This window comes from Lepidochelys olivacea (genome assembly GCF_965140295.1).
Source record: "Lepidochelys olivacea isolate rLepOli2 genome assembly, chromosome: 10".
Lineage (NCBI taxonomy): Eukaryota > Metazoa > Chordata > Testudines > Cheloniidae > Lepidochelys > Lepidochelys olivacea.
The window spans coordinates 73,354,492-73,381,371 of record NC_140420.1 but is presented as its reverse complement, the minus strand read 5'-3'; the positions used below and the strand labels follow the sequence as shown (position 1 = coordinate 73,381,371).

Here is a 26,880-nt window from a genome sequence, read left to right as displayed (position 1 = left end):
GGAGATGTCCCCCATGCAAACAGCAGACTTCGAAAGACATGCAGCATAAAGCAATGAGAGCTTGTCCTCAACATCATCCACCCACCCCTCTCCTCCTTCTGGAAGCACACAATGTGTTCTGCAAGTATTGAGCATGCACTCAGTCTGATATCCTGAGGACTAGATGCATAATCAAGGGACATGTTACTATTTATGCACTAAAGATAAAATACATAGGTTCAAGATCACTCCCAAAAATCACACTGACAGATAAAAAGGTTTTTTAACTACTGCTGTTAACAAAACTGAAAGAGAGGAAACCATCATTTTTCCTCTAGTTTGTGCATGTAACAGCACTTTGCCTATAGTCAGTTTCCCCCAATCATTTTTCACTCCTGGAGAAAATCTATGCCACTGCGCATGTGCAGAATTTATGTTCTCTGCAGATTTCTTTGTTTCCCCACAGAAAAATGACTTTCTGACAGGGAAGCAAAGGGAAGCCACAAGAGCGGTCATACAACCCTCCCCAACAGTATGTTTCGAGTGCCTAGGGCAGCTGGCAGAGAGGTAAATCACTGTGGGGCAGGGGATGGGACTAGGAAAGACCTGGCTGGTGGCTCCTACCCTGCGCCAGGCTCAGCTGTTAGTCCTGGCTGGGCAGGACAGGACAGGACTTCCTATTCCCCTGCATGGCATCCAGGGCTGGGTCAAACCCACCCCCAGATTTCTCTCCCAGCTGCAGGAAGCTCTACAAACTCTACCCCGCCCCACCCACGCTTCCTGCACCCATCGCTCCTCAGCTACAGGGGGAGGGATCACTGTACAGGGAACTGTTGCTTCTCCATCTGCCCAACCCCTGTGCATTCAGACTCCCTCATACCCAGACCCTCCCAAGCCTCATCCTCCCACCACGCACTCAGAACCCCGATGAGCCCCACCGCGACGAGCCATCCCCACCCAGATCCCCACCCCACCAAGCCCCAACAACTGCACCAGAATCCCCACCCCACTGAGCTCCACTCCCCCAGCATCTGAACCCCTCACTGAGCCCCCCACACCCAGATCCCCTGCTGAGTTCTATCCCCTCACACCCAGACCCCCCCGCTGAGCCCCAACCATCTTCACCTGGACCCCCTCCAGAGTCCCATTACCACTGCACCCAGAACCCCCCAACAAACCCTTATGCATCCAGATCCCCGCCCGCACCCAGACTGTCCCACACACAACCCTCTCAACCCACACCTGGCTCCCCCCTACATTAAGCTCCTCCAGACTTGGATCCTGTCTTGCTGAGCTTGCCTGCCCACACCTGGTGCACGTGGCATGGAGGGGCAGGGCCCTGGGGTATTTCTAGGGCAGGCCTGGTCCTTGTGCTATGTCAGGGTTGGGTGCAGCCTCACCGCTGAGTCCAAGTGCTGTGAGGGAGCTGCACAGTGATCTCCCACATCTGGGCAGCGAGTAGCCTGTGCTCCCCAATGCCATGCTGGAGCCTCCACATTTATTTGACAAATAAAATTTCCAGAATTTTAAAATATTGTGTGCAGAATTTTTAATTTTTTTGGTGCAGAATTCCTTCAGGAGTACTTTTTATTCAGTAAGTTAGTCACTTTCCCATTGTATGTGTGAGTCTTTCAGAGAACAACCAAGAAACGGTTTGTTTTTATTTTATAAATAAAAAGGGACTGGAAAAAAACCAAAAAAATGAGCAAGGGGCCTGAAGAGTAAAAACAGTATCTGAAACTAATTTGTTTTAAAAAACTGACTGGATTTCAAGTTGATAGCACCCTTTTTAAATACACAAGCCAGGCAGGTGAGAGTCCAGCATAAGAGACTATATTAAGTCTTGTGTTTGCAGCCATGCTCACCAGTCTGCAGCGGCGGCACATTGCTGAGTTTTCAGTTACACAGCTTGGAAAGCACTTACACTGGAACCTACTACTACAACTCAACGAGCAACTGTGGATCTACAGGACATACAAAGTTACTCGAGGATGGCCTCAGTATTCTTCCAGCCCAGGAATAACCTGTTAATCCCTTGGCTGCTGAGGAAAAGAGAGTGCCACTCACGGCTACAGGGTCACAACATTTGGCCTATGGCGGTCAACCCAGCTGTGGGAACAGAAAGCTTTGGTTTGAAAAAAGGGTGCTACAGTGGATCAGGGTGCTGTACTGCCTCTGCTATGCCCCCTTCTGTCGTGTTCCCAACAGAGAGATGAAATGAGAGCATGCATTACCAATGAGAGCATGCATTACCAGTGCAACTAAGTGGCACAGACTCTAGAGAGGAGATATTCCAAACCTGTTTTTAATACTGTGCTTGTTTTCTGGGAGGATGGCTCCCTAAGGAGGCCTTGAGGTTTCTCCCATTTGAAGTCCCATGTCAGAGCCACCATCCTTTCAGCCCAGGAGAAGTCCTGGCTGGGACTCCTTTTGCCACTTGTCCACAGTGCTCCCAAATTAGCTGCAGGGGATCACTGTTAAGCAATGTGAAGTGCACCTTTCCTTCCAGGAGTGGAGTGTACTGTGTCTATAGAATCCCCAAGGGCTGCTTGCTTAGCAGTGGGGTCCAGGTTAGGGTAGTTAGTGCTGCTCAAACCTGGGCACTTAGGCAAACGAAGCCGCAGATATTCATAACTTACAGTGGTGTTAGTGTGCCAGGAAACCCCAGCGCACCCACAGTTGTGCCCTTGTCTCCAGAAAAAGATACTCACTATGCTGAACGTTTCCTGGTCCAGGTCATCATCCTCATCTTCTCCAATGGGGATGGGCTCACTCCCTGCAGTAATGTGGACAGGACCTTGAGATCGCTTCCCTTTGCTTCCAGACTTGGTCTCACTACCTTTGGCCTTGAAAAGAACAAAATGACAGCACTTTGACAGTGAGCCGAACCTGGGGATTCTGAATGGCCCACTGTGAAATCCTCGGTGACAACTACCAAAATTGCATGCCCCTCTGCAGCACCTTCCTCCCAAAGCTCTCCAAGTGCTTTAGAGTCATGAATCACACCTATGAGAGGAAACTGGAGCACAGACACACCTGGGCCAACGTTTTCAGAAGTGGCATCAGTGATTTGGGCTCCGTACACAGTCCGCCTGTGAGGGACTGCACTGGAGAATTAGGGTCACACAGTGGGTGCGTATCCCCTGGGAATGGCAGACCCCCCCCCCCCCCTTGGCCTGATATTTAGAAGGGCCTGAAATTCCGCTGTACATCAGTGGGAACTGCACATGCTCAGAGCCTCTGGAAATCAAGTTCAACAGCTCTTCAGTTGGTCACCCCAAATCACGGACTGCTAGTGAAAAGGTTGAGCTGCCCAAACTTGTCCAGGAAATTGGTGCAAGAGCTGTCAACCGAACCTATGTCTCAAAGCAACTGATCCTGAGCTTCAGCCTCAGAAACTATCATTTCTCTCTTATTCCTGTTAGCAGCTGAAGGCCATGCCGCATTTCACTGGGAAGGGGACTTCCCCTAGATTTGAAATAAGGTCTCAGCTTTGACTTAAGACCGCAGAGTCATAATACACTAGCATTTGGTCTATACCTCAAGTACCCCAAGACACTATTATGGAGCCTTTCACCTGTCCCTAGTCTGAATCCAGCCCATGGCAGCAGTGACCCAATGTCCAAGGGGCAATTGAGTTACATTTCCCACATAGCCTGAAGCCTGTGCTGGCAGAATCAATCCCTGCCACCATGGGAACAGCCAAGATATTATTTCATGACCCCTGTATAGGTCGGGTTATTATGGATAGATTTGAAGTCTTGAGCAATTCAGACACAGCCTGCCAACACCAAGACTAATTAAAGCCTTACACCCTTTGAACAATAAGCTCCAAACTGTTTTCTCTCCTTTTCTGAATGCCAGCCATTCCGGGATATTCTTCTGTTTGGGGATAGCTGTCTTTTCAAGTCAGTCTGAAAATAGCTTACTCCCTTTCACGCTCTATACTTAGTTCCCAAACCACAGAATAGGTCACCTTTTCCATTCCTCACTGCAGGTATCTTTTCCCTCCTATTCAGGGTAAACTCTCACTCCAAAAAATTCTGGGCTAAGAGGCAAAGAGCCCTCCCCAATGCTCACGAGTAAAGGATGCCCTAGCATCCTAGGGGTCTTTAGGAATGTTCAATCTCATAGTGTGTCCATCTCTGCGAATATTCCCTGGAGAGACTTCACTGCCCTCTCAGACAAACTGCTCTCCTTGACAGGTATTGGCATGTGCAGGATTCAAATCTGAAATCCTGAATGTGATCTCCAACATGTTTCTAAAGGTTACATGTAAGATATGCCTGGTACCTTCTCCTTCTTATCCTTTGTTTTCTTTTTCTCTTTTTCGCCTTCCTTTTCTTTCTTTGTGGTCGACTGTTTTTCCTTGTTCTCTTTGTTCTCTTTCTTCTTCTGTTTCTTTTTCACTGGGCTCTTTTCCAAGCCATCCTCCTAGGAAAGTAGTCACAGGCTCAAATTCCGTTCACAAAGTCAGAGCCCCTCAATTCAGACACATTTTACTCTATAAACCTATATCCTGCAAGAGCACCTGATTCTTGCTGCTCATTCAAACTTTTCCTAGCTCTAATTAACCTAAGCAAGTCCAGAGCAGCCATCCGCCCAACCCCCACAAACCCTGCCTCTAAGGTTATTCCATCAAACCGGCATCATTCTGCAGCTGACTAGCAGCTACATATCACACTCCCTAATTTAATTTAGCGAGTCCATTGGTTCAGCTCTTCAAGGTAGATACTGATCAGAAGCACTAAGAAACCTTTAAATTATGTGCAGAGCGACTCAAAGAGAGGGTTTTTCCAGGACCCAAATGATCTTGGTAAACTCTGGCTTCACCAATGGCAGGTTTTCTGAAGAGGACAGTCTCTAAGCCAACAAAGGCTGAAAGTGGCCCACTTTGGAGCCCGTCCACAATGCTCCGAGCACTGGCTTAATGAGGTGGGTGGAGAAGGCCTCACCACCTCCTATGTTCACAAGCAACAGAACCTGTTCCCAGGGCAGATCTGCCAGGCCCCCATTTCAGTTTAACGCTCTGTAGTTCCCCTAGGGGTTGTTTGGGGAAGTTGCAACAGGTGCTTTTCAAGTGTCGTTTCTGAAGCACCAACACAGTTCAAGCAGCTTTGTAAAAGCCCCCTCCATCTGGGTCAACACACCTTGACTTCACCCTCTTCTGACTGGTTGTCCGAGTGCCGAGGAGAGGACAGGTCATTTCCATGCTCATCTTTGACTTTGGGAGCTTTGTTCTCTTTCTTCACGCGTGGTTTCCTCTTCTTCAGTTTGGTCTGGGGAAGAAGAGAAACCAGGTAGGGTTTGAAAACAGCTTCCTGAAACAGAAACACCATCTCTCTTCCTCTAGGCCTGGGGTGGGCAAACTTTTTGACCCAAGGTCCACATTGGGGTTACAAAACTGTATGGAGGGCTGGGTAGAGAAGGCTGTGCCTCCCCAAAAAGCCTGGCCCCTCCCCCATCCGATCCCTCCCACTTCCCACCTCCTGACTGCCCTGCTGCGTACCCCTGACCCATCCAACCCCCCCTACTCCTTGTCCCCTGACCGCCCCCTCCCGGGACCCCCCGTCCCAATCACCCCCCCGGGACCCCACCCCCATCCAACCCCTGCTGCTCCCTGTCCCCTGACTGCCCTGACCCCCTATCCACACCCCCATCCCTTGACAGGCCCCAGAACCACACCCCCTATCCAACTCTCCCTGTTCCCCATCCCCTGCGTGCCCCGACCCCTAACCACCCCCCAGGGGCCCCACCCCCTATTCAACCCCCCGGCTCTCTGTCCTCTGACTGCCTCGACCCCTATCTACAGCCTTGCCCGCTGACAGGCCCCCCCAGGACTCCCACGCTTTTCCAACTCTCCCCCCCCATCCCCTATCCACACCCCCACCCCCTGACAGGCCCCCCCAGAACTCCCACACCTATCTAACCTCACCCTGCTCCCTGCCCCCTGCCTGACCCCCGGCCCCCTTACCATGCCGCTCAGAGCGGCATGTCTGGCAGCCGCACCGCCCGGCCAGAGCCAGACACCCTGCTGCGCTGTGCTGCCCTGCCCTGCAGGAGCACACAGCTCCGTGGGAGGGGGGACAAAGGGAGAGGGGCCGGGGGCTAGCCTCCCTGGCGGGGAAATCAAGAGCCAGGCAGGATGATCCCATGGGCCAGATGTGGCCCGCAGGCTGTAGTTTGCCCTCCGCTACTCTAGGCACTAGGTGTCCGTTTGGAGCATTAGACCACTCAATGGGCCACGGGAAAGGACACTGAGCCACTATTTAGAATTACAACCTCCATCAGAGGGTCCCATTTTGGCTAGCAAGAAGAAATCCATCTGAGGTTTGAAGGCTCAAAGGACTATTCTGAACACACAGAGAATTAGTACGAGTGAATTGCTGGTAGCAAGCAGCCTGGTGACGGGGCAAATGAAGGAGAGCTGGTGCCTGCTGCCAGTGGGTATTTAATGTGACACCCACATTGCAGTATCCAGGAGGAAGAAGGCTGGGATAAAAAGAGCTTTATTCTGGGTACATTCTCTGTCTATCTCCACAGCTCCTTGCTAGTTGGGGCATTCAGCATCCAACCCTATGTAAGCCATAGTTTTTCATAAAATCTGTGCACATCGCTTTAGAGTTCACTTCTGCTTCTGACAAGTGAGTTGGTAAAATGAAAATCATGGAATCCTATGTATGATGCTCAGTGTCTCACATATCAAGCACACTCAGCTTACAGGTAAAAAGATACCTTTTTCTAAGTGACAGACCTGCCAAGTGAGCCTGGCCCTAGGATCTGAGAGCCAACCCCACCAGCTCCAGGTTCAATCGGATGAAGGGATCAGAGTACACAGCCACAGTCCATTCAAACAAAATATTTCATGAGCTAGAAATACAAGAGGTAGTTTCCTTCTAAGCAGTGTCCAATGTCCCCCCCTAGGGCACTCAGCCATCCCCTCACTCACCTCTTCCCCATCTTTCACAGTTTCCTTCTTCTCCAGATCTTTCTTCAGCAATTTCAGCAAATAATCGACACGGGTCTGGAGCTGCTTTCCCTGAGGCTTCTTATCTGTCTCAACAGGTAGGATCTTTGATAAAAACAAAACACCCACATGCACCTATCAAGCCTTGAAGTGAGCAGACAAGCGTGAGTAACAATCTCCTCCCCTAGCATCCAGCAAGGGAGTGAGAAAATCTCAGCTTCTCAGGGGAACTGCCTTACCCTGCTCTCCCAGGGACAAAGGCCCAGAACCTCAAAGATATTTAGGGGGCTAACTCCCAATGGGAGTAAGATGCCTAAATCTGTACGAGGAACTAGGCCAAAGAACTCCCTCACAAGTCTCCCCCTTTCATAAGTCAGCATGCAGAACTCTACCAATTCGGCGGGAGGAGAGGGAGGGCGCCCTCGTGCTGGTATTGAAGTGACAGGGCATGTGTGAGCACAGTCTGGTAGGAACTTCAACTGCCGCTATCTTGGATTATGAAAGAACTTCTCCAGCAAGCAAGCAAACACATTGCAAAACACATCAAGAAGCCTGTGTTGCAACAGACACTCTGATCCCTTGTTTTGACAAGCCGAATTTATTTAGGGTATCGTTTCACAGTAGGCTAGTACTGAGTAGCATATTTGCTAAAAGTAATGGATCATTAGTAACTTCAGAAAAAAGCTATTTCTGTAAAGTTGGTTTCACTGGTTTGTGCCTTTATAAACAAATAAAAATGGAGCTCTGCTTGATCGTTATCGCTGTTTTCTTTAAACAACGAAGTGGTCTGACTGTAACATACAGCAATGACTCAGCCGGGGCATTTGTGTTGTGAAGTAAGGTGAAGCTGCTGTTTTTGGGGTGAGAATCACCAGCCCAGTGCGTTAGCAGAGGGAGAATTAGAGGGGGTCCTCCGTACCACTGCTGCAAGGAACAGATTCCTATGACTGTGCCCTGGTCTACACTAGGACTTTAGGTCGAATTTAGCAGCATTAAATCGATGTAAACCTGCACCCGTCTACACGATGAAGCCCTTCATTTCGACTTAAAGGGCTCTTAAAATCGATTTCCTTACTCCACCCCGACAAGTGGATTAGTGCTTAAATCAGCCTTGCCGGGTCGAATTTGGGGTACTGTGGACACAATTTGACGGTATTGGCCTCCGGGAGCTATCCCAGAGTGCTCCATTGTGACCGCTCTGGACAGCACTCTCAACTCAGATGTACTGGCCAGGTAGAAAGGAAGAGAACCGCGAACTTTTGAATCTCATTTCCTGTTTGGCCAGCGTGGCAACCTGCAGGTGACCATGCAGAGCTCATCAGCAGAGGTGACCATACAGAGCTCATCAGCAGAGGTGACCACGATGGAGTCCCAGAATCGCAAAAGAGCTCCAGCTTGGACTGAACGGGAGGTACGGGATCTGATCGCTGTATGGGGAGAGGAATCCGTGCTTTCAGAACTCTGTTCCAATTTTTGAAATGCCAAAATCTTTGTCAAAATCTCCCAAGGCATGAAGGACAGAGGCCATAACAGGGATCCGAAGCAGTGCCGCATGAAACTTAAGGAGCTGAGGCAAGCCTACCAGAAAACCAGAGAGGCGAACGGCCGCTCCGGGTCAGAGCCCCAAACATGCTGCTTCTATGATGAGCTGCATGCCATTTTAGGGGGTTCAGCCACCACTACCCCAGCCGTGTTGTTTGACTCCTTCAATGGAAATGGAGGCAACACGGAAGCAGGTTTTGGGGACGAAGAAGATGATGATGATGATGAGGTTGTAGATAGCTCACAGCAAGCAAGCGGAGAAACCGGTTTTCCCCACAGCCAGGAACTGTTTCTCACCCTGGACCTGGAGCCAGTACCCCCCGAACCCACCCAAGGCTGCCTCCTGGACCCAGCAGGCGCAGAAGGGACCTCCGGTGAGTGTACCTTTTAAAATACTATACATGGTTTAAAAGCAAGCATGTGAAAGGATTAATTTGCCCTGGCATTCGGGCTCTCCTGGATGTACTCCCAAAGCCTTTGCAAAAGGTTTCTGGGGACGGCAGCCTTATTGCGTCCTTCATGGTAGGACACTTTACCACTCCAGGCCAGTAACATGTACTCGGGAACCATTGTACAACAAAGCATTGCAGTGTATATTTGCTGGCGTTCAAACAACATGCGTTCTTTATCTCTCTGTGTTATCCTCAGGAGAGTGAGATATCATTCATGGTCACCTGGTTGAAATAGGGTGCTTTTCTTCAGGGGACACTCAGAGGAGCCCATTCCTGCTGGGCTGTTTGCCTGTGCCTGAACTGAAATGTTCCTCGCTGTTAGCCACGGGGAGGGGGGAGGGTTGAAGGGGTAGCCACATGGTGGGGGGAGGCAAAATGCGACCTTGTAACGAAAGCGCATGTACTATGTATGTAATGTTAACAGCAAGGTTTACCCTGAAAGAGTGTAGCCACTGTTTTATAAAATGTGTCTTTTTAAATACCGCTGTCCCTTTTTTTTTCTCCACCAACTGCATGTGTTTCAATGATCACAGGATCTTCTCCTTCCCAGAGGCTAGTGAAGATTAGAAAGAAAAAAAAAATGCACTCGTGATGAAAAGTTCTCTGAGCTCATGCTGTCCTCCCACACTGACAGAGCACAGACGAATGCGTGGAGGCAAATAATGTCAGAGTACAGGAAAGCACAAAATGACCGGGAGGAGAGGTGGTGGACTGAAGACAGGGCTGAAGCTCAAATGTGGCGGCAGCGTGATGAGAGGAGGCAGGATTCAATGCTGAGGCTGCTGGAGGATCAAACCAGTATGCTCCAGTGTATGGCTGAGCTGCAGCAAAGGCAGCTGGAGCACAGACTGCCACTACAGCCCCTGTGTAACCAACCCCCTCCTCCCCAAGTCGCATAGCCTCCACACCCAGACGCCCAAGAACGCGGTGGGGGGGCCTCCGGCCAACCAGCCACTCCGCCACAGAGGATTGCCCAAAAAACAGAAGGCTGACATTCAATAAATTTTAAAGTTGTAAACTTTTAAAGTGCTGTGTGGCATTTTCCTTCCCTCCTCCACCACCCCTCCTGGGCTACCTTGGTAGTCATCCCCCAATTTGTGTGACGAATGAATAAAGAATGCATGAATGTGAAGCAACAATGACTTTATTGCCTCTGCAAGCGGTGATCGGAGGGAGGAGGGGAGGGTAGTTAGCTTACAGGAAAGTAGAGTGAACCAAGGGGCAGGGGGTTTCATCAAGGAGAAACAAAACAGAACTTTCACACCGTAGCCTGGCCAGTCATGAAACTGGTTTTCAAAGCTTCTCTGATGCGTACCGCGCCCTCCTGTGCTCTTCTAACCGCCCTGGTGTCTGGCTGTGCGTAACCAGCAGCCAGGTGATTTGCCTCAACCTCCCACCCCGCCATAAACGTCTCCCCCTTACTCTCACAGATATTGTGGAGCGCACAGCAAGCAGTAATAACTGTGGGAATATTGGTTTCGCTGAGGTCTAAGCGAGTCAGTAAACTGCGCCAGCGCACCTTTAAACGTCCAAATGCACATTCTATCACCATTCTGCACTTGCTCAGCCTGTAGTTGAACAGCTCCTGACTACTGTCCAGGCTGCCTGTGTATGGCTTCATGAGCCATGGCATTAAGGGGTAGACTGGGTCCCCAAGAATAACTATAGGCATTTCAACATCCCCAACAGTTATTTTCTGGTCTGGGAATAAAGTCCCTTCCTGCAGCTTTTGAAACAGACCAGAGTTCCTGAAGATGCGAGCGTCATGTACCTTTCCCGGCCATCCCACGTTGATGTTGGTGAAACGTCCCTTGTGATCCACCAGAGCTTCCAGCACTACTGAAAAGTACCCCTTGCGGTTTATGTACTCGCCGGCTTGGTGCTCCGGTGCCAAGATAGGGATATGGGTTCCGCCTATGGCCCCACCACAGTTAGGGAATCCCATTGCAGCAAAGCCATCCACTATGACCTGCACATTTCCCAGGGTCACTACCCTTGATATCAGCAGATCTCTGATTGTGTGGGCTACTTGCATCACAGCAGCCCCCACAGTAGATTTGCCCACTCCAAATTGATTCCCAACTGACCGGTAGCTGTCTGGCATTGCAAGCTTCCACAGGGCTATCGCTACTCGCTTCTCAACTGTGAGGGCTGCTCTCGTCTTGGTATTCATGCGCTTCAGGGCAGGGGAAAGCAAGTCACAAAGTTCCATGAAAGTGCCCTTACGCATGCGAAAGTTTCACAGCCACTGGGAATCGTCCCAGACCTGCAACACTATGCGGTCCCACCAGTCTGTGCTTGTTTCCTGAGCCCAGAATCAGCGTTCCACAGCATGAACCTGCCCCATTAGCATCATGATGCATGCATTGGCAGGGCTCATGCTTTCAGAGAAATCTGTGTCCATGTCCTGATCACTCACGTGACCACGCTGACGTCGCCTCCTCGCCCGGTATCGCTCTGCCAGGTTCTGGTGCTGCATATACTGCTGGATAATGCGTGTGGTGTTTAATGTGCTCCTAATTGCCAAAGTGAGCTGAGCGACCTCCATGTTTGCCTTGGTTTGGCGTCCGCACAGAAAAAAGGCACGGAACGATTGTCTGCCGTTGCTCTGACGGAGGGAGGGGCGACGGACGACATGGCTTAAAGGGTTGGCTTACAGGGAATTAAAATCAACAAAGGGGGTGGCTTTACATCAAGGAGTATTTCAGGCAGGACTTCACGGACGGTTCCAATAAGAAATGGTGCACCTAAGTAATTGTTCTTATTGGAACAAGCAGGTTGGTCTGGCCTCTGATTGATACATGGCTAGATTTACCTCGCTGCACCTTCTCTGTGAGTGACTGCAGTGTGACCTAGAGGAATGAGTCCCCTAGACGGGGGAGACGGGGAAGCAAATAAGTACAAAACAAATCCGGTCTATTTCTTGTTTTGATCCACTCCATCTATCTTTTACATCTTTGGCTGGCAGCAGACGGTGCAGAAGGACTGCAAGCCATCCACATCTCATGGCTGCTCGGCAGAAGACAGTGAAGTAGGACTGCTAGCCATCCTCATCTCTTGCCTGGCTGGCAGAAAATGGTACAATAGGACTGCTAGCAATCCGTATCGCCTGCCTGCTCACCATAAGATGGTTCAATAGGACTGACTGCAGGACTAAAGAGAATGACCTGGTCAAGTCACTTCTAATGTAGTCTCTGCACCCATGTCTGCCCAGGCGCTCCCAGCCGACGTAGCCAGGAGCACCTCGGACATGACGATGACGGCTACCAGTCCTATTGTACCGTCTGCTGCCACAAGGCAATGGGTTGCTGCTGCTGTGTAGCAATGCAGTACCACGTCTGCCAGCACCCAGGAGACATACGGTGACGGTTACCTGAGCGGGCTCCATGCTTGCCGTGGTATGGCGTCTGCACAGGTAACTCTAGAAAAAAGGCACGAAACGATTGTCTGCTGCTGCTTTCACGGCGGGAGGGAGGGAACGGGGGCCTGACGATATGTACCCAGAACCACCCGCGACAATGTTTTAGCCCCATCAGGCATTGGTATCTCAACCCAGAATTCCAATGGGGGCGGAGACTGCGGGAACTGTGGGATAGCTACCCACAGTGCAACACTCCGGAAGTCGACGTTTGCCTAGGTACTATGGAAGCACTCCGCCGAGTTAATGCACTTAGAGCATTTTCTGTGGGGGGGGGGGGGGGGACACACTCGAATATATCAAACCGATTTCTAAAAAAACGACTTCTATAAATTCGACCTAATTTCGTAGTGTAGACATACCCTTAGTCTGGGATGCTCATTTCAGTTTTAAAATGCTTTTCTGAGCATCACACCTGAGGGCACGCATTCATACCAGGACACGACCTGATTTTTGCAAACAAAAATATTGCTGGGTCTGTCAGTAGTGACACTGTCTGAGCTCAGCATTAACCATGGGGGAAACTTAACATAACCAGCATCAATACACTGGGAATGCAGCATTCTAGGAGGTCATGGTCATTGTTTTCCTTTTATTATTATAGTTTTAAGTGTTTACCAATATAAACATCCGTTTTTGAGGTGAAGCAAACATTCTCCCTGAGCCCCAGAACTAAAGCGAGCAACACATGAAGACCTACCTTATCAGTTAACTTCAGTTCTGGGTCCGTTTTAATTAGCTCCCAGTTTCCATAGCCATGTTCATAAATTCCCAGCAATAAACGAGAATCATCCTCCACTCCCCAGTCTACATCAAAATGAGCAGCTTTGACGCGGCAGGTCAGGCAGTACCTGAAGGTATTTCAAACACGAGAGAGGTGATGAGGGGCTCCTTTCCAACACTGCGGTGTCAAAGCAAATCTACAAACCCAGGCTTTCCTTTTGCCAGCCCAAAACCCCAAGCTCCTTGCACTTTCCTCCCAGTCATGCCAACTCACTTTCTCTTCTCCTCCGGGTCCTTGGGAATGGATTTGTGCAGCATTTCAAACTCTTCTTCATGCTGGATGATGGATTTCACATTGACTTGGACACCAGAGATCTTGAGAGTAGGACCCCTCCTTTTCCCAGGCCCTTTCCCTGCTCAACAGCAACAAACATTTCAGCTGAAAACACTTCGACAGAATAAAAAACGCTGGAAAAGGCTCAGATACATTCAAGAGTTTTACATTCCTCCCATCATCCTCTGTTTACATCTAGGGCTGGCTGCTAATGCTCAGGTAGATCCTGAAAACCAGGCTCTGCTTTCAGAGAGCAGTCGTGAGTGATTCGTTACACTCCAAGCCCCTTTCCAAGTCATCATTTTCTTAATTACAAATAAATCAACAACATGGGAGTTCAGCCACTTTACCAGCTCGGTTCAGCAAGGTCACACAGAGACTTAATGGCAGAGTTGGCAATAACACCCACGTCTCCAGATTCCCTGCCTCCTGTGCCAGCCACCAAACCACCCTGCCTCCTAGAAAGCTAGAGCACGCAGAGGCAACACACAGGGCTGGATGTTCCTCAAGTCTTGGAAGCACTTGCAGGGTATTTACCCAATACTGTGGGGCACTGGCTGGCTCAGAGGACTGATAGGTACAGGTATAGTGTAGGGGACATGTTATTGGTTTGATTCCAGCCCAGGAAGCAATCCAGTCTGCTGGCTGCTCCACAACCTAACATGGAACAAGTTGGTAGTTGTAGCCCATGCCTTAGAAATCCCATGTCCACCAGACGCTAACAGTTCCAACTGACACCCTTCAGTCAGCGCAAAAGACTCACAGCTTGGAAGCTGGAATAGGTTTCTCACTCTTAGAGGTAGCTCCCTCCAGGTCACTAGCGGAGGCAGCCTGGGTGAAGTTTGTACTGTTCTTTGGCTAACAGACTACAACCTCCAGTGCTGTCAATCTGGTGTCCCATCTCACCCAGAATGGGGATGGTTCCCCATCAGCACTTTGGCCCATCAACACCAAGAGGTTAATGAAATCAGCACCCGTCCCTTTCTCTTACCCTCACCAGGGTTTTCTTTCAGCTGCTCCTCGTATTCCTGCATTGCCGACACACAGCTGTTGTGAATAAGTTCCCCTAGACGTTTCAGATCAGCTATGGACTTGTCCACCAGCTCGGCATCGCGAGCAATGCACTCCAGCCTGAGAGGGAAAAAAAGAATCGGGAAAGCATCAGACTCAACACCTGGCTGATAGCGCTGCTCAGAGACACACTGCTGATCCTTTTCTTGCCAAGTAAATAATGGTTTTAAGACCACTTGGAGCAAGACCCATGTTAAGCTTTGGTACCTGAGAGCTGCAGGATACAGCAAGAAGCAGGTGATCACATAACAGGGGACTAGACTGGGACAGGGTGGCTTTGCAGGAGATGACACCAGGTGTACCCTGCTCCTGTAGTGTTGTGTAATGCACTAGGAATGCGCGGGGCAGGAGGGGAAGAGGGGGCCCTCATCTGAAACACCCTCCAGTGGCTATCATCTGAGACAAGATGGATCACCCGGCAATTCCTGTGTCTCCAATGTCAGCACTTGCATACCATTCACCCTGCATATGACAGACTAGTCAGGCTTTGCCCCAACAAAGAAGCCTCTGCCATACTTGATGCTTATCAGTTAATTGTGCCTAGGAGTAGAGCAATTCACAGAGATCTTCATGTGGCTATTTGTGTCTCCTGTTTACTTTCTTCATAGTGTAGCATTCAGAACTCCAACTAGCCTATATGCGATTGGCTCTGATCCTGAGAACAGTTTGCACATACCGTTCGAGTGGAAGCCCAAACTTCTTATAAGCCTTGATAAACCTAAGCAAAAAAAGAAAAGCAAAATTTTAGTGAATTACTGATGGAGGCTCAGTTTAAAAAAAACAGCAACTCAAAGATGAAGGGAAGTTGGTTAAAGCTCAAGAAATCCCCTTTAACATCTCTGGCCTAACCTCTGGACACAGCCTTAGGATGCAGGCACTTTGCGAAGACTGAAGAGATTAGAGGAAGTTCTATCTTGGAGATGGCAACGACAAAAACTGGCTTGGAATTGCATTCATCAGCTGATCCGAGAAACGTAATGCTGGGGGAAGGGGAAACTTCACTACTCTGACTTACTGCACTCACTCTTTTAGGGCTACTATTTTTGCCCAAATATATCAACATTTGCTTTTTGTTTAAATTTAAACTGCCAGGAAACTTTTCTTCTTTCAGGTAAATTTGGTGCTCCTGAACAAAGCCAGTGGGACAGCACAGAGACAGGAGTCCTTGGTTTCTCCATGGAATGACTACCAACCGTTCCAGCCTTCCGCACACCCCCTGTAGCAATGTACCTTAATGCTGAATTTGATGAACCCACTCAGTCCACAGAGATTACTGATGGAGGCTAACAATTTCAGGAGCAATTTTTCTGAAAGACAGGCACGTCTCACTAGAATCAGACTAAAGATTGTCAGCTCGTTTCTCACAGGCCTACAAAGGCCATCAGCAGGTGGCAAAGCTGACAATATAGAAGTTCAGAGAATGGCTGGAGCCAGTAAAGCCTGATTTCTCCCCTAATTCTTCTGTTACAATACTAAGTTAATAAAGCACCAGGCGTCCTGCCATTGTCATTTAGAACTCATTAAATGTCCATGGTACAACAGCATGAGCATGGAAGATCCCCAAGAAATGGAGGTTTTTGGGGAGCCAATAGCCCCAGTCCAGCAGAGCACTTCTTCACTTGCCTAACTTTAATCATGTAAACAGTTTATCTGACCTGACTTCACTGGGACCAGCCACAGGCTTACAGTTATGCAGGTGCTGACATGCTTTGCTGGAGCGGGGCCCTACCCTAGCTGTCTGCGCAAAATTTCCCAACGTGCTCATCCAACAGTCTCCTGGGCTCAGCACTGACCTCCTGATTTCGGCATCAGTAAATCCTTCCACTGTGTCTTTCCTAACGCTCCGTGGGCGCCCCCGGCGCTTCGGCCTTTTATCGTCATCGGTATCGTCCGTCTCACTCTCTGATCCAGATGACCTTTGTATCCTTCTCTTTGATTCAGCATCAGAATCACTGTCATTTGCCTGAGCCTGAATGAACCAGAAAGACAGCACTATGGTAACAAGGGTTAATTTACAACCTCCTTCAACTCCTCCCTAGTGGCATGGGCTGGCAATGCAAGTGCAGAACCTCTTGGTGCTTATTCTGAAATAAGGCCAAACAGATCAACGTCAGGGTCATCCCGTCTTAAGAGGAACCTCCCTTTCTTCCCCCCTTGATGTGCCTGGATGCCAAAGACCCCCATGTATTTGCTCATCTCCTTTTGACAGATTTCCAGACAACAATGCTAAGCTCCTCATTTGGAGCATGCGAATGAAGCATGGGTTCCATGTTCTAGTGGAGTTTTCTTGCACAACCCTATTGCTAGAGAATTTGAATTCATCCTAGCACCTAGACCAGGGGTGGCCAAGCTTACTGACCCTACGAGCCGCATACCACAATCTTCTGAAGTTCGACTGCTGGAGCGTGAGGCTTCTGCCCCGCGGGAAGCATCCCCACTGGTCAGAAGCCCCTATCCCACAACCCTGCTGCAAGGCAGAGGTCCTGAGCTCTCCCCTTCCCTGAGTCTGGTATGTGGAAAAGGGGATGACGGGGTGGGGGGCTCCACAAGCCACACTAACTGTAAAAGAGCCGCATGCGGCTCAAAGCCACCGTTTGGCCACCCCTGACCTAGACTGTTACCCTGGAAAAGGTACGGTCTCTTCTGGTTGTGAAGGGACAGGTTGAGTTTAAGCATTAACAGCATGGTGAAGTGTGAAGCTTAGTGAGGAGACGGGAAAAAAAACATTTAGGGAACGACCTACGATGTAATCAAAAATGAATTCCCGTCTAGTCCCCATCATTCAGTTGGCTATTTTCCTCTGTGCTGCAATCTGTTACTGCAACTGGGTTTCAGTATTTATTGTTTGTTAATAAAGCACAAGATGAATTAGAAACACCACTACCAAATTCATCCTGGACACATACTCTGCACTACAGACTCAGGGCCTAATTCGTACTCCGCATGGCAGACCTATGGCCCATTCTGTACTTTGTTCCAAACTAGCAATGGGGGGGGGGGGCGCGAATCAAAATCCCACAAACCTGTTACTGGGCAAAGACCCTCTTTCCCACCACTAGACCACCTGTGACCTTCTGTTTCCCAGCTTCCCGAGGCAGTGCTGTACCTTTTTAGTGGAGCTGCGGATTCTGGGCAACATATAGATTTCTTCCAACTCCTTCTGTCGTTCCTCCTCCTCCACTTTCTTCCTTTGCTCTTCAGGAATAATATCATCCCAGTCCCTCTGGGACCTCTCGTCCAGCTCAGTCTCTTCCTCCTCCATGGTTGCAAAATTGGCTACCTTATAAGCAAAAGCACACCCATGGGATTAGAAGCTCCCCGTGGTAACATCGCCAGAGATATGTTGGTCCAGTCTCAACTTCTTTCTCTTGAGGCATTTCCCCAAGAAACCTGTCCGTCAGTCATTCTGTTTGTGTTGTTTGTCTTCTCTTCCAGCTATGAGCCATCGAGTAGCACATGCAATGTATAAGCTTTGGCTGGAGCCTTTGCTAGATTAGCATTTCAGTTCCCAAAGTTAGGAAGTTTAAGATTTTCTTCCCCACCACCAAGATCATTTTAAAACCTATACAAACACATTTCTTTAGTGCTACCCACCCACCAAACCTATCAGCCCCCCTCCTGCTGGTTGAGGACCACCCGCTTCCGTGCACCTTGCAAAGGGTTTGGCTTGTTTGGCTAAAGCCTGACCCCATGAAGCCAGCCTGAAGGGGCACTGCTGGCCAGTTCTGTCCCTTCTCCTGTCACCGACCTTACAAGCCAGGTTGACCTTGGCAAAGACCGTTCATAGCCACTCACTACCCTACTCTGCTAGGATTCAGTCCTTCTTACTCACTGGTTTCTAGGAAATCTATCTGCTTTGTACCTTGAATTGAGACAGAAGCTCATCCGTGGCGCTTGAGGACACTTCGTTCTCTCGTGTTTCAGCCAGGCGTAAAATCTCATCAATATCCATTTCCTGCCAGTCAGAAAGAAATGATCACAGAATGATGATAAAATCAGAAGAAGCACAGCAACAGAACGGAAGTGGGGGTTTCAAGGATTGACTTGTGAGGTGTGATTGCTAAACACACATTGCCTGGATAAGTGAACAAGGGGAGGTGGGGGAGACAAGTTAATGGGCTGAAAATACTGATGGAGTGTCATCACTGAGGAGGAGGACAGACTATTTAGATGGTACAAGAGGGTATGAAGAGGAAGGGCGGGTGAGGGTGAGAAAACTACAGCCTGAACATCAGGAAAAAAATTCCCGAGTGCTATCTCTTGTGGAATTGTTCCCTGCAGGGCTGTTCAAAGTGTTTGGTAACATATTGTCAGAAACAATCCTGCACTGGATGGGGGAAGAGGTGACACACACTGACTCCTGTGGAAACTACAAAGGAAAGGAAAGCTGAACGGGGCTAAGAGGAGCTGGGATGAAGTGGACTCGCTAGGCCCTGTTACAATACACTAACTCGTTATTCACAGAACTACAGATGTATGTGCAGAGGGCTGACGGGGGACAAGGTTCTACCACTGAAACGCCAACCATTTATTTCAGGAACCTCATCAGAAGATCCACAGTCAGTCTGTCCCATCCCTGCCTCCCAAGTCCATTGTTCTCTCCCTCCAGCTTTTCTGGAAACTTGAACTTGGTGCCCCCATGCCGGGGTCAGTTTGACAAACCCTATTATTGAACTGCTCTTTCTGACCCAAAGAGCAAGTACAACAGAGTCAGGACAAATGCAAGTTTCCTCATACAGTACTGCCAGTGAGGTGAAGTTCATGAAGACCATCAGAACAGCTAGGTTACTTTAATTTTAACTACCTGTGGCTCCGATTCTTCCCCTTCAATCTCCTTGAAGAGATCCTCAGCTCCAAACTTCAGAATAGCTGTCAACTCCTCTTTGTTGAAAGGATTTGAGCTGCAAAAAAGTAACAAAAACACAGTTGACTCTCAGGAGCCACCAAGACATCTGCTTTGCTACGGCATAAAGACACACCTAAGCCTCCCTCATTAGGCCAAGATTGCAGTGTAAGTCCTCAACCCTGCACTAAGAAACGCCTTGTGCTCCGTTCCTGATCTATCCCCCTGTTCTGACAGGGGTTAGTAGTAATGTCAAGGCAGCATGCTCCATTCCCAGGGGAAAGAGGGCAGCACACCAAGTGACTCAATACTGAGCCACATGGCCAATTAAGCAGCAGTGTTGACGGGCTCCAAGCAAGGGATTCCCATGTCCTAGAAGAATGGCTATCTTGACATGTGGCCTCAGGAGTATATTAAGGGGGATGAAGTGGGGAAGAATGGAGGAGCTCCTGAGAGCTTTAATTACACACAAGGAAAGCCTCTGGAAAGGAGGCGGGGATGCAGGGAGAGAGGCACAGGGAAAGATACACTTGGTGAGTAAAATTCACTACCAAGTTTTCATACTGACACACAAACCCCAGAACCATTCTTGAAGATCCCACTCGTAAGTGCTTTCCAGCCTTGCATATGCATCTGAGTCCGTTCTGGATTCCCATACCTGTATTGCACTGGTATCACAAAGCACGTGCTACTGCACTGCAGGAGTAAAGGGGGGAGACCCACCAGTCTGCAAAACCCAGCGGACTCCCTCTATTCTTCCTGAAACCAGCAAGTGAAATGACCCTTCCTTCTACATGCTCCCAGCTATGTGCTCTTTCCCATGAGGCACCAGGAACTGCAGAAGTTAACTAGAGCCAAATGGTCCCCGTGGCCATTTTCTCCCTACAGCACCAGCTTCGGAGCGGAAGAGACCGCAGATCACAAAATTAAACAGATGCTTAAGTGAAAAGCCAGGAAAAGACTCCAACTGATCCTACTTGGTTACAGCTGTAGAGCCAGCATGGAAAAGAGACCAATTGTGTGGGACATTTATAACCTACTGTCAACTGCTTCAGATACCAGTGACCTTGGAGGCCTTGTAAGAAAAAAGCCACCGCCTCTAAAAGGAGAAAAAACAGGCCGCCAACCAAGCTAGAAGAGAGGGGCAATAAACAGAGGCTCAAAAGCAAACAGAGAGGGAAAGAAAAGAAAGAGAGAGAAAGATGGAATGAAAAACAGAGGAGACTTCAATACCAGTTCTTTTTATTTTCTGGCTAACATTGGCATCCCATATAGTTTCCATACCAACGACTGCACGAGCCAAAGTTAGTGGTAAGCTACCATTCGTAGTTTTTTTTTTGCTGGCCAACTACACAATCAGCTAATTACCCAAGTCACCACGAGGCACATACTCCATCTTATGCTCTCCTCCCCACTTAGGCACTTACTTGGATCTCCCAGAGTTGTTATCCAGTACAGTACGGCCCGTGGTGTCCATACGCTGGATCACCAGATGATCTAACACCATCTTTTTCTTAGCCCTTTCGATGATCTCCTCTTCCACTGTCCCCTTTGTGACTAAGCGGTAAATGTTCACCTGCAGGGCAAAGAAAAAGCAGAGCTATTTTGTGGATCTGCAAAATATAGTCCTGCCTAAATTACAATGCACCCTGTGCTATTTAACAGAAAGTAGCAATAACCTGTCTGCATGGTCCCTTTTTGCAAAGCTATATCCTGAATAGCATATCTAAACCCCTAATCCAACACACACACAACCCCAAGGGAACAGCTATTCTCAAGAGACTTCCAGCCCCACCAAACTCACAAGAAAGGCTACTCTTCCCAGATCTCCAGCCTGCTTTCGAGATCAGAGGCTCAGTGACACGCCAGAAAAATATTGTTCGTAGATTTTAAGGCCAGAAATGACCTTTATGATCATCTAAGTCTCACTGCCTACATAACACAAGCCAGAGAACCTCAGCCAGTGATTCCTGCATCAAGCTCATAACCAGAGTTTGAGATAGAGCAGTGTGTGTGTGTGTATGTTTGTGTGTTATGTATATAAACAAAGAAACACAACAGACTCACAATAAAACTACAGTGGAACACATGCCTGCTCTCTCTAAGCCTCATACTGGCTCTATCAATAAGCTTTTAGGCCTTCCAGCCTTGACGGTGTCCCCTGCTTGACACCAATGCCTGATGCCAGAGTTGTGTGCAATTTTAGTTGTGAAACTAAGAACCATGTGAAATTTGCTTTGTTTCGTGATTAACTCAATACCCAACCGAGATTCATGAGACTACTGAGAGAATCCAGGCCCTGTTTCCAGCAAACTTGGGCTGATTTGGTTTTGCATCTGTTTTCCAGCTTACCCTGAGTTTCTGGGGAACCTGAAGGATATATAGCTCAAACAGAAGGAATACATTTGCAGTCACATAAGCCGGACATGCCCAGCTCTGCACGGGCTGACACAGACGCACATGCTACAGCATATGACTGGACTGAATCATAGAAAAATGGATCTGAGGCTACTCTCCTGACCTGCTTCTTCTGTCCAATTCGGTGAGCCCGAGCCTGAGCCTGCAAGTCATTCTGGGGGTTCCAGTCCGAGTCAAAGATAACCACAGTGTCTGCAGAAGCCAGGTTAATTCCCAGTCCGCCAGCTCGTGTTGACAGCAAGAAACAGAAGTCCTGCATACAATGACAAGATACCTGTGTACAGCATTGCTCACACAAAATGATCTCAGCTGCTTAAAACACACGTGCAAAAGCCAGTGAACTAATGCAGGCTACAATATATCCTACAGGGCCCACCTGTATGTGTGGCCAGGTCAAGGGAGAGGAAGGTGCAACTGAATGCAAAGTTTAGGGAGAATGGAGAGGGTCTGGGAGTGGGGGTTTATTAGAGAGAGAGGGGAAGTTTGGAGTCATCACAGGACAGAGAAAAGAGACAGTCTGAAGACAGTTTGGGATAATGAGGTGCTCAGAGCAGGGGCAGCGGGTGAGAAGGATCTTCTTCTTCTGTAGAAAGATGGAAAAGAAAAGAGGAAGACAGAGAACTCTGGTATTTGAGCAGCACAGCGAGAGAGGTGGAAAAAGATGCAGCATAAAGAAGGAATCCCCACTCCATCCATTTAAGCAGTCCTCATATTAGTAATCTTAGGGGATACTGCTGGGTATCAGAGTGCGGTGGGTGGGGGCAGGTGACATCCATCAGCGTCTCCCGGGCAGAGAAAGGCATAGCTGGCAGACGGCAGCACATATAACGTGAGTTACAGCTAGTGACCGAGACGTAAGGATGCAGAAGCAGCCCAGCAGGTGCCGCTGTGGGCAGCAGAACGCAGAAATGGCTTTGGAAGGAAAGGCACTTTGGGCTTGTAGCTTCTGAAGGTCAAACTGTGCCTGGACCCCCATGACGGCAGCAGGCAAACACATGTGCACATCACTGACACTTCTACGGGGTGATCGGCCCCACACAAAACGAAGCCTGCCATGGACTCTGCGACTCGCTGGCTGGGCACACAGGGCGGCAGGACAAGGCCAGGCTGCTGAAATGACAGGGCCAGGCCCTCCTCGCTAGAGTCCATCTCCCTGAGAATCCCTTTCCTCCCCAACAGTGCCAGCTCCCTTGCTCTCCTGTCTGCATTGCAGTCTGCTTTTTCAGTCCGATTTTTTCTAAGCTCCCTGCTAATACCAGGCACCTGGCCTTGTCTCCTTTTGTTCTTTACAATCTGCTCAGTTAGCTCTGGTTTTCCAAGTAAAGTCGTTTTTTCAGATCGCTGGATTGCCTGAGGCACAAAGCAATCAAGTGACTCATGCCTGGTAAGAGTGAGCTGGCGAGTATGCCCAGATGGGAGGGATTACAAGGCCATAAGCCCTTTGGTCCCTAAACCTTCACTGCAACCACCAGACACCACTGCCTGCCTACACTTTTAGCCGCCCTTTCCTCTGACACTTCAAGTGCAGAGACAACCTCACGCTCCAGCCTGTGCAAGTCATCGCGTGACCACTTCACTCCCAGATCAAAGGAGGAGAAGTCTAAGGGGGTTTGATCTTTGGCAGATTCTTTCTGAGTCTGATTTTCAGGCCCCACTCTTTGTGAGGCATTGGGGCATTTCACACACGACACAGATGGCCACAGGATACAAAACATGCCACTACCGTGTCTCTAAACACAGCCAGAGTTCCATGGGGACGAATGGCCGCTGTGGCCGCGCTGTGAACTTGCACAAGCTCAAGCGTCCCATCCCATTCCCTTCTGACGCTATTTTTCTTCAGGCAGAAACCCCCCCCCGAGCCGTCGTACCTCAGAGCCTTCTGCGTTGAAGTGATCCAGAGCTTGCTTTCGGATCTCCCCTTTGATTGAGCCGTCCAAGCGCTGGAAAGATCAACAATAATGATAGAAAGAAAGAAAGTAAAGAAACCCTGAGGAATTGCTGCCCCAAAGCTCTGGGAGCTCCAGTCTCCTGTCCTACATACCTTCAGGTTGGAGCATTTAATCATTAAAAATAGCTGCTGATTAAAAATAACTGCACTGCTTTAACCTGCTGCACCAAGGGGGAGGGAGGCAGGGAGCATGCTTAGGCAGCAGTCACACGGTGGGTGACACTTCAGCTCTCATTACAGGCTCCCAGCCAGGATCGCTGCACTTAACAGTCCTCTCTAGAGCTTATCAAAGGATCAAGGCTGATTGCAGATGTCTGGCGGAGGAAGGGATGCTTTGCAAAAGCTAGGGCTTTATTTATTGTGCTTTTGCATGTTTAAAGCGCGCCCCTTGTAGCAACCGCCAGGCACACATACAATTCTATAAAAACAAGGCGCAGGTGGGCTGGCGAGCCAGCCTCAGCCAAAAAGGAACATAACGGATATCAAAGCTACGTTGATCCAGTGGTCAATTCACAGCTCACCTCAGGGCAAAACACACCGTCTTTACAGCCTAGCCTGAAGGGCTTTGTCACACCAACAAAGGACGCCAGCTCCAAAGCCGAGAGCTCTCTGCTGAAATCACCCCGCTATCAGACTCAAGAGATTTACGCACCCCGGGACATTTAGCAAAAGCGCATCTGCTCAAAAGACAGTGCCTGGAGCAAAAGCCATCTCTCTGGTAACCAGAACCCAAACCACACAGCGCTTTAATGATCAATACCCACAAACCGAATTCTCCCCTTCCATAGATGCTCCCATCACAAATGCATCTCTCTCTCATTCTCTTGGCTTGATCAGCACTTAAGAAGAGCTGGAATATAGTGAAGCTTCCCAGTTCGCACTAGTGCACTTTGCTTTAGAGCCTTATGTAGTTGAAGCTACTGGCCTCAGAGAGGCTGAGCACTTAAATCGCTTACGTCCCCTGAGTGCCCCCCAATTTGAACTTTCAAGTTAACCCTGAGTGTGTGCTTACCACTAACCCGCCTCACCTGGAAAGGGTAGTGCTTGATAGCCAAGTATTCTGCCAAGATGTCCAGCATCCTCACCATCTGGGAGAAGATCAGGACTCTGTTACCTCTCTCACGCAGCCTGGTCAGCAGTTTGTCCAAGAGAATTAGCTTTCCACTGCTCCTGATTAGAGACTGAAGAAGTAACCGTCATTCCAACAGATGCTTCCAACCATGCCCCTGTAGGCACTGTACAGACCGACATGCAGCACAGCAGGCTGCCCTTGTTCTTCAAGTCAGGTTTGTCCCAGCATTAATCCAGCCCCATCACAGAGCTTTACAGAGCGGAAGCCGCTTGACGGAGACTAAAGCATCAAAGCATGATCTTAGCCCAGGGGTCTCAAACTCAAATGAAGATGAGGACCACATGAGGACTAGTGCATTGGACTGAGGACCGCATCACTGACACCCCACCCCTCGCTGCCCCTGGCCTTCCCCCCACTCCACGCCTTCCATGAGGCCCCACCCCTGCCCTGCCCCCATTCCAACCCCTTCCCCAAAGTCCCCACCCCAACTCCGCCCCCTCCCTGCCCCCAGGGGGAGCAGGAAGGGTGTGGGGTGTGGCGGGGGCTAAGGGCAGGGAGCTGAGGTGCAGGTGGTGTGCAGGGTGCGGCAGGGAGCTCAGGACAGGGAGTTGGGGTGTGGGGTCCAGGAGGGGTGAGGGGCAGGGGGTTGGGGTGCAGGGTGTGGCAGAGGGCTCAGGGCAGGGGTGCAAGAAGGGTGTAGGGTGCGGCAGGGGGCTCAGGACAGGGGGTTGGGATGCAGCAGGGGGCTCAGGCCAGGGGATTGAGGTATGGGGTGCAGGAGGTGTTCAGGGTGCGGGCTCCTGCCCGGCACTGCTTACCTAGAGCAGCTCCGGGGTGGCAGGGAACGCACGGGGCCCAGGGCAGGCTCCCTGCCTGCCCTGGCCCCGGCCCCGCTCCACTCTGGGAAGCGGCCAGAACCACCTCCCTACAGCCCTGGGGCTGGGCAGAGAGCTCTGTGCGCTGCTCTTGCTGCTCCTCCAGGTACCTCCCCAAAAGCTCCCATTGGCCGTGGTTCCCCATTCCCAGCCAACGGGAGCTGCGGGGGGTGGTGCCTGGAGGCAAAAGCAACGCACAGAGCCCTCTTCTCCACCCCCAGCCGCAGGGACTTGCTGATGGCTGCTTCGGGGAGCGGTGCGGGGCTTGTGGCGCCACGGAGGGTAATCCCGTGGGCCAGATTCGGCCCGCAGGCTGTAGTTTACCCATCCGTGGACTGGGGGCGGGCGCGGGGAGCTTGGCGGGCCACAGGAAATAGCCCCGCAGGCCGCATGCAGCCCGCAGGCCGTGTGTTTGAGACCCCTGTCTTAGGCTGCATGTTCATCCTATTCTAGACATCCAACCTAACTAGACACAAGACCACACCTAACCAGGGAGGAAGGCTGGAGAAGCAGTGGCTTGGCTATGGGGAGGAGGTAGGGAGCATGTCCAGAGGACAGAGGCAACAGGAACTCTGCTTGCAAGATATTGTTTTGGCACGAAGGCAGGAATGGGGTGAAATAAAGGGGAAAGCAATTACCCGCCAAACAACTACCCACCATCAGCATTTCCATGCCAGTTTCCCTTTCGTTTTCTTCCGGAGGTTTAATGAGATAGCAATGGTTACAGCACTTTTTCAGCTCCATCACAATGTTAAGGAAGCCAGACGTGCTTCCTCTTGTCCCCTTCGAGAGAGCCTTGTAATTTCTTGTCAAAATCCATCTGCAGGCAGCAGTCGACAAAACAAAATCCTCAGGTCAGGTCCTGTCATTTCACTGGGGGACAGTGCAGACTGGACTCTCCAGAGAAACTTTCAGAGACAATTGTGCGGGGGCAGCAGTTCCCCTATCTCTCTCCCCATCTCCTTTTCTATCGCATGAAACTCTTCTTACTCCTCACTTGAAATCCCAACCCTCCTCCTTCTGGGAGGAATATTATAAGGCGCCATTTAATATTACAAGGTCGTGCACAGGCCTTTACAGAAATAAGACAGGCATGGTCCCCACCCTGGATGCTGACAAGATAAATTACATCATCACTGCACTTTAAAAACAAACCACCCAGTGGGGTGATTTGTAGCATCTCCTTAGGGCAGTGGTTCTCAACCCGCAGCCCACGGGCCCCATTAGCACACAGCTGC

The 26,880-nt window shown here is 49.9% G+C and overlaps 1 protein-coding gene across 6 annotated transcripts in view; it reads right to left on the bottom strand.

Annotated features, from left to right (window-relative positions):
• CHD2 (chromodomain helicase DNA binding protein 2) overlaps positions 1 to 26,880 on the bottom strand; it is an 84,698-nt gene that overhangs the window by 8,535 nt on the left and 49,283 nt on the right. For 4 of the 6 annotated variants that reach the window (XM_084642506.1, XM_084642505.1, XM_084642508.1 and 1 more), the window contains 17 exons: positions 26,300 to 26,462; positions 24,724 to 24,876; positions 23,616 to 23,687; positions 21,851 to 22,000; positions 20,757 to 20,905; positions 19,291 to 19,387; positions 18,349 to 18,441; positions 17,593 to 17,766; positions 16,280 to 16,455; positions 15,163 to 15,204; positions 14,407 to 14,546; positions 13,356 to 13,494; positions 13,059 to 13,209; positions 6,929 to 7,051; positions 5,130 to 5,258; positions 4,273 to 4,413; positions 2,691 to 2,825 (listed from right to left, as the gene is read on the bottom strand). In XM_084642506.1, coding sequence (XP_084498632.1) covers positions 2,691 to 2,825; positions 4,273 to 4,413; positions 5,130 to 5,258; positions 6,929 to 7,051; positions 13,059 to 13,209; positions 13,356 to 13,494; positions 14,407 to 14,546; positions 15,163 to 15,204; positions 16,280 to 16,455; positions 17,593 to 17,766; positions 18,349 to 18,441; positions 19,291 to 19,387; positions 20,757 to 20,905; positions 21,851 to 22,000; positions 23,616 to 23,687; positions 24,724 to 24,876; positions 26,300 to 26,462 — 2,227 coding nt within the window. Of the gene's footprint in view, positions 1 to 2,690; positions 2,826 to 4,272; positions 4,414 to 5,129; positions 5,259 to 6,928; positions 7,052 to 11,691; positions 11,810 to 13,058; positions 13,210 to 13,355; positions 13,495 to 14,406; positions 14,547 to 15,162; positions 15,205 to 16,279; positions 16,456 to 17,592; positions 17,767 to 18,348; positions 18,442 to 19,290; positions 19,388 to 20,756; positions 20,906 to 21,850; positions 22,001 to 23,615; positions 23,688 to 24,723; positions 24,877 to 26,299; positions 26,463 to 26,880 lie in introns of those variants that run through there. The other 2 variants (XM_084642507.1, XM_084642510.1) reach the window with 2 other exon arrangements.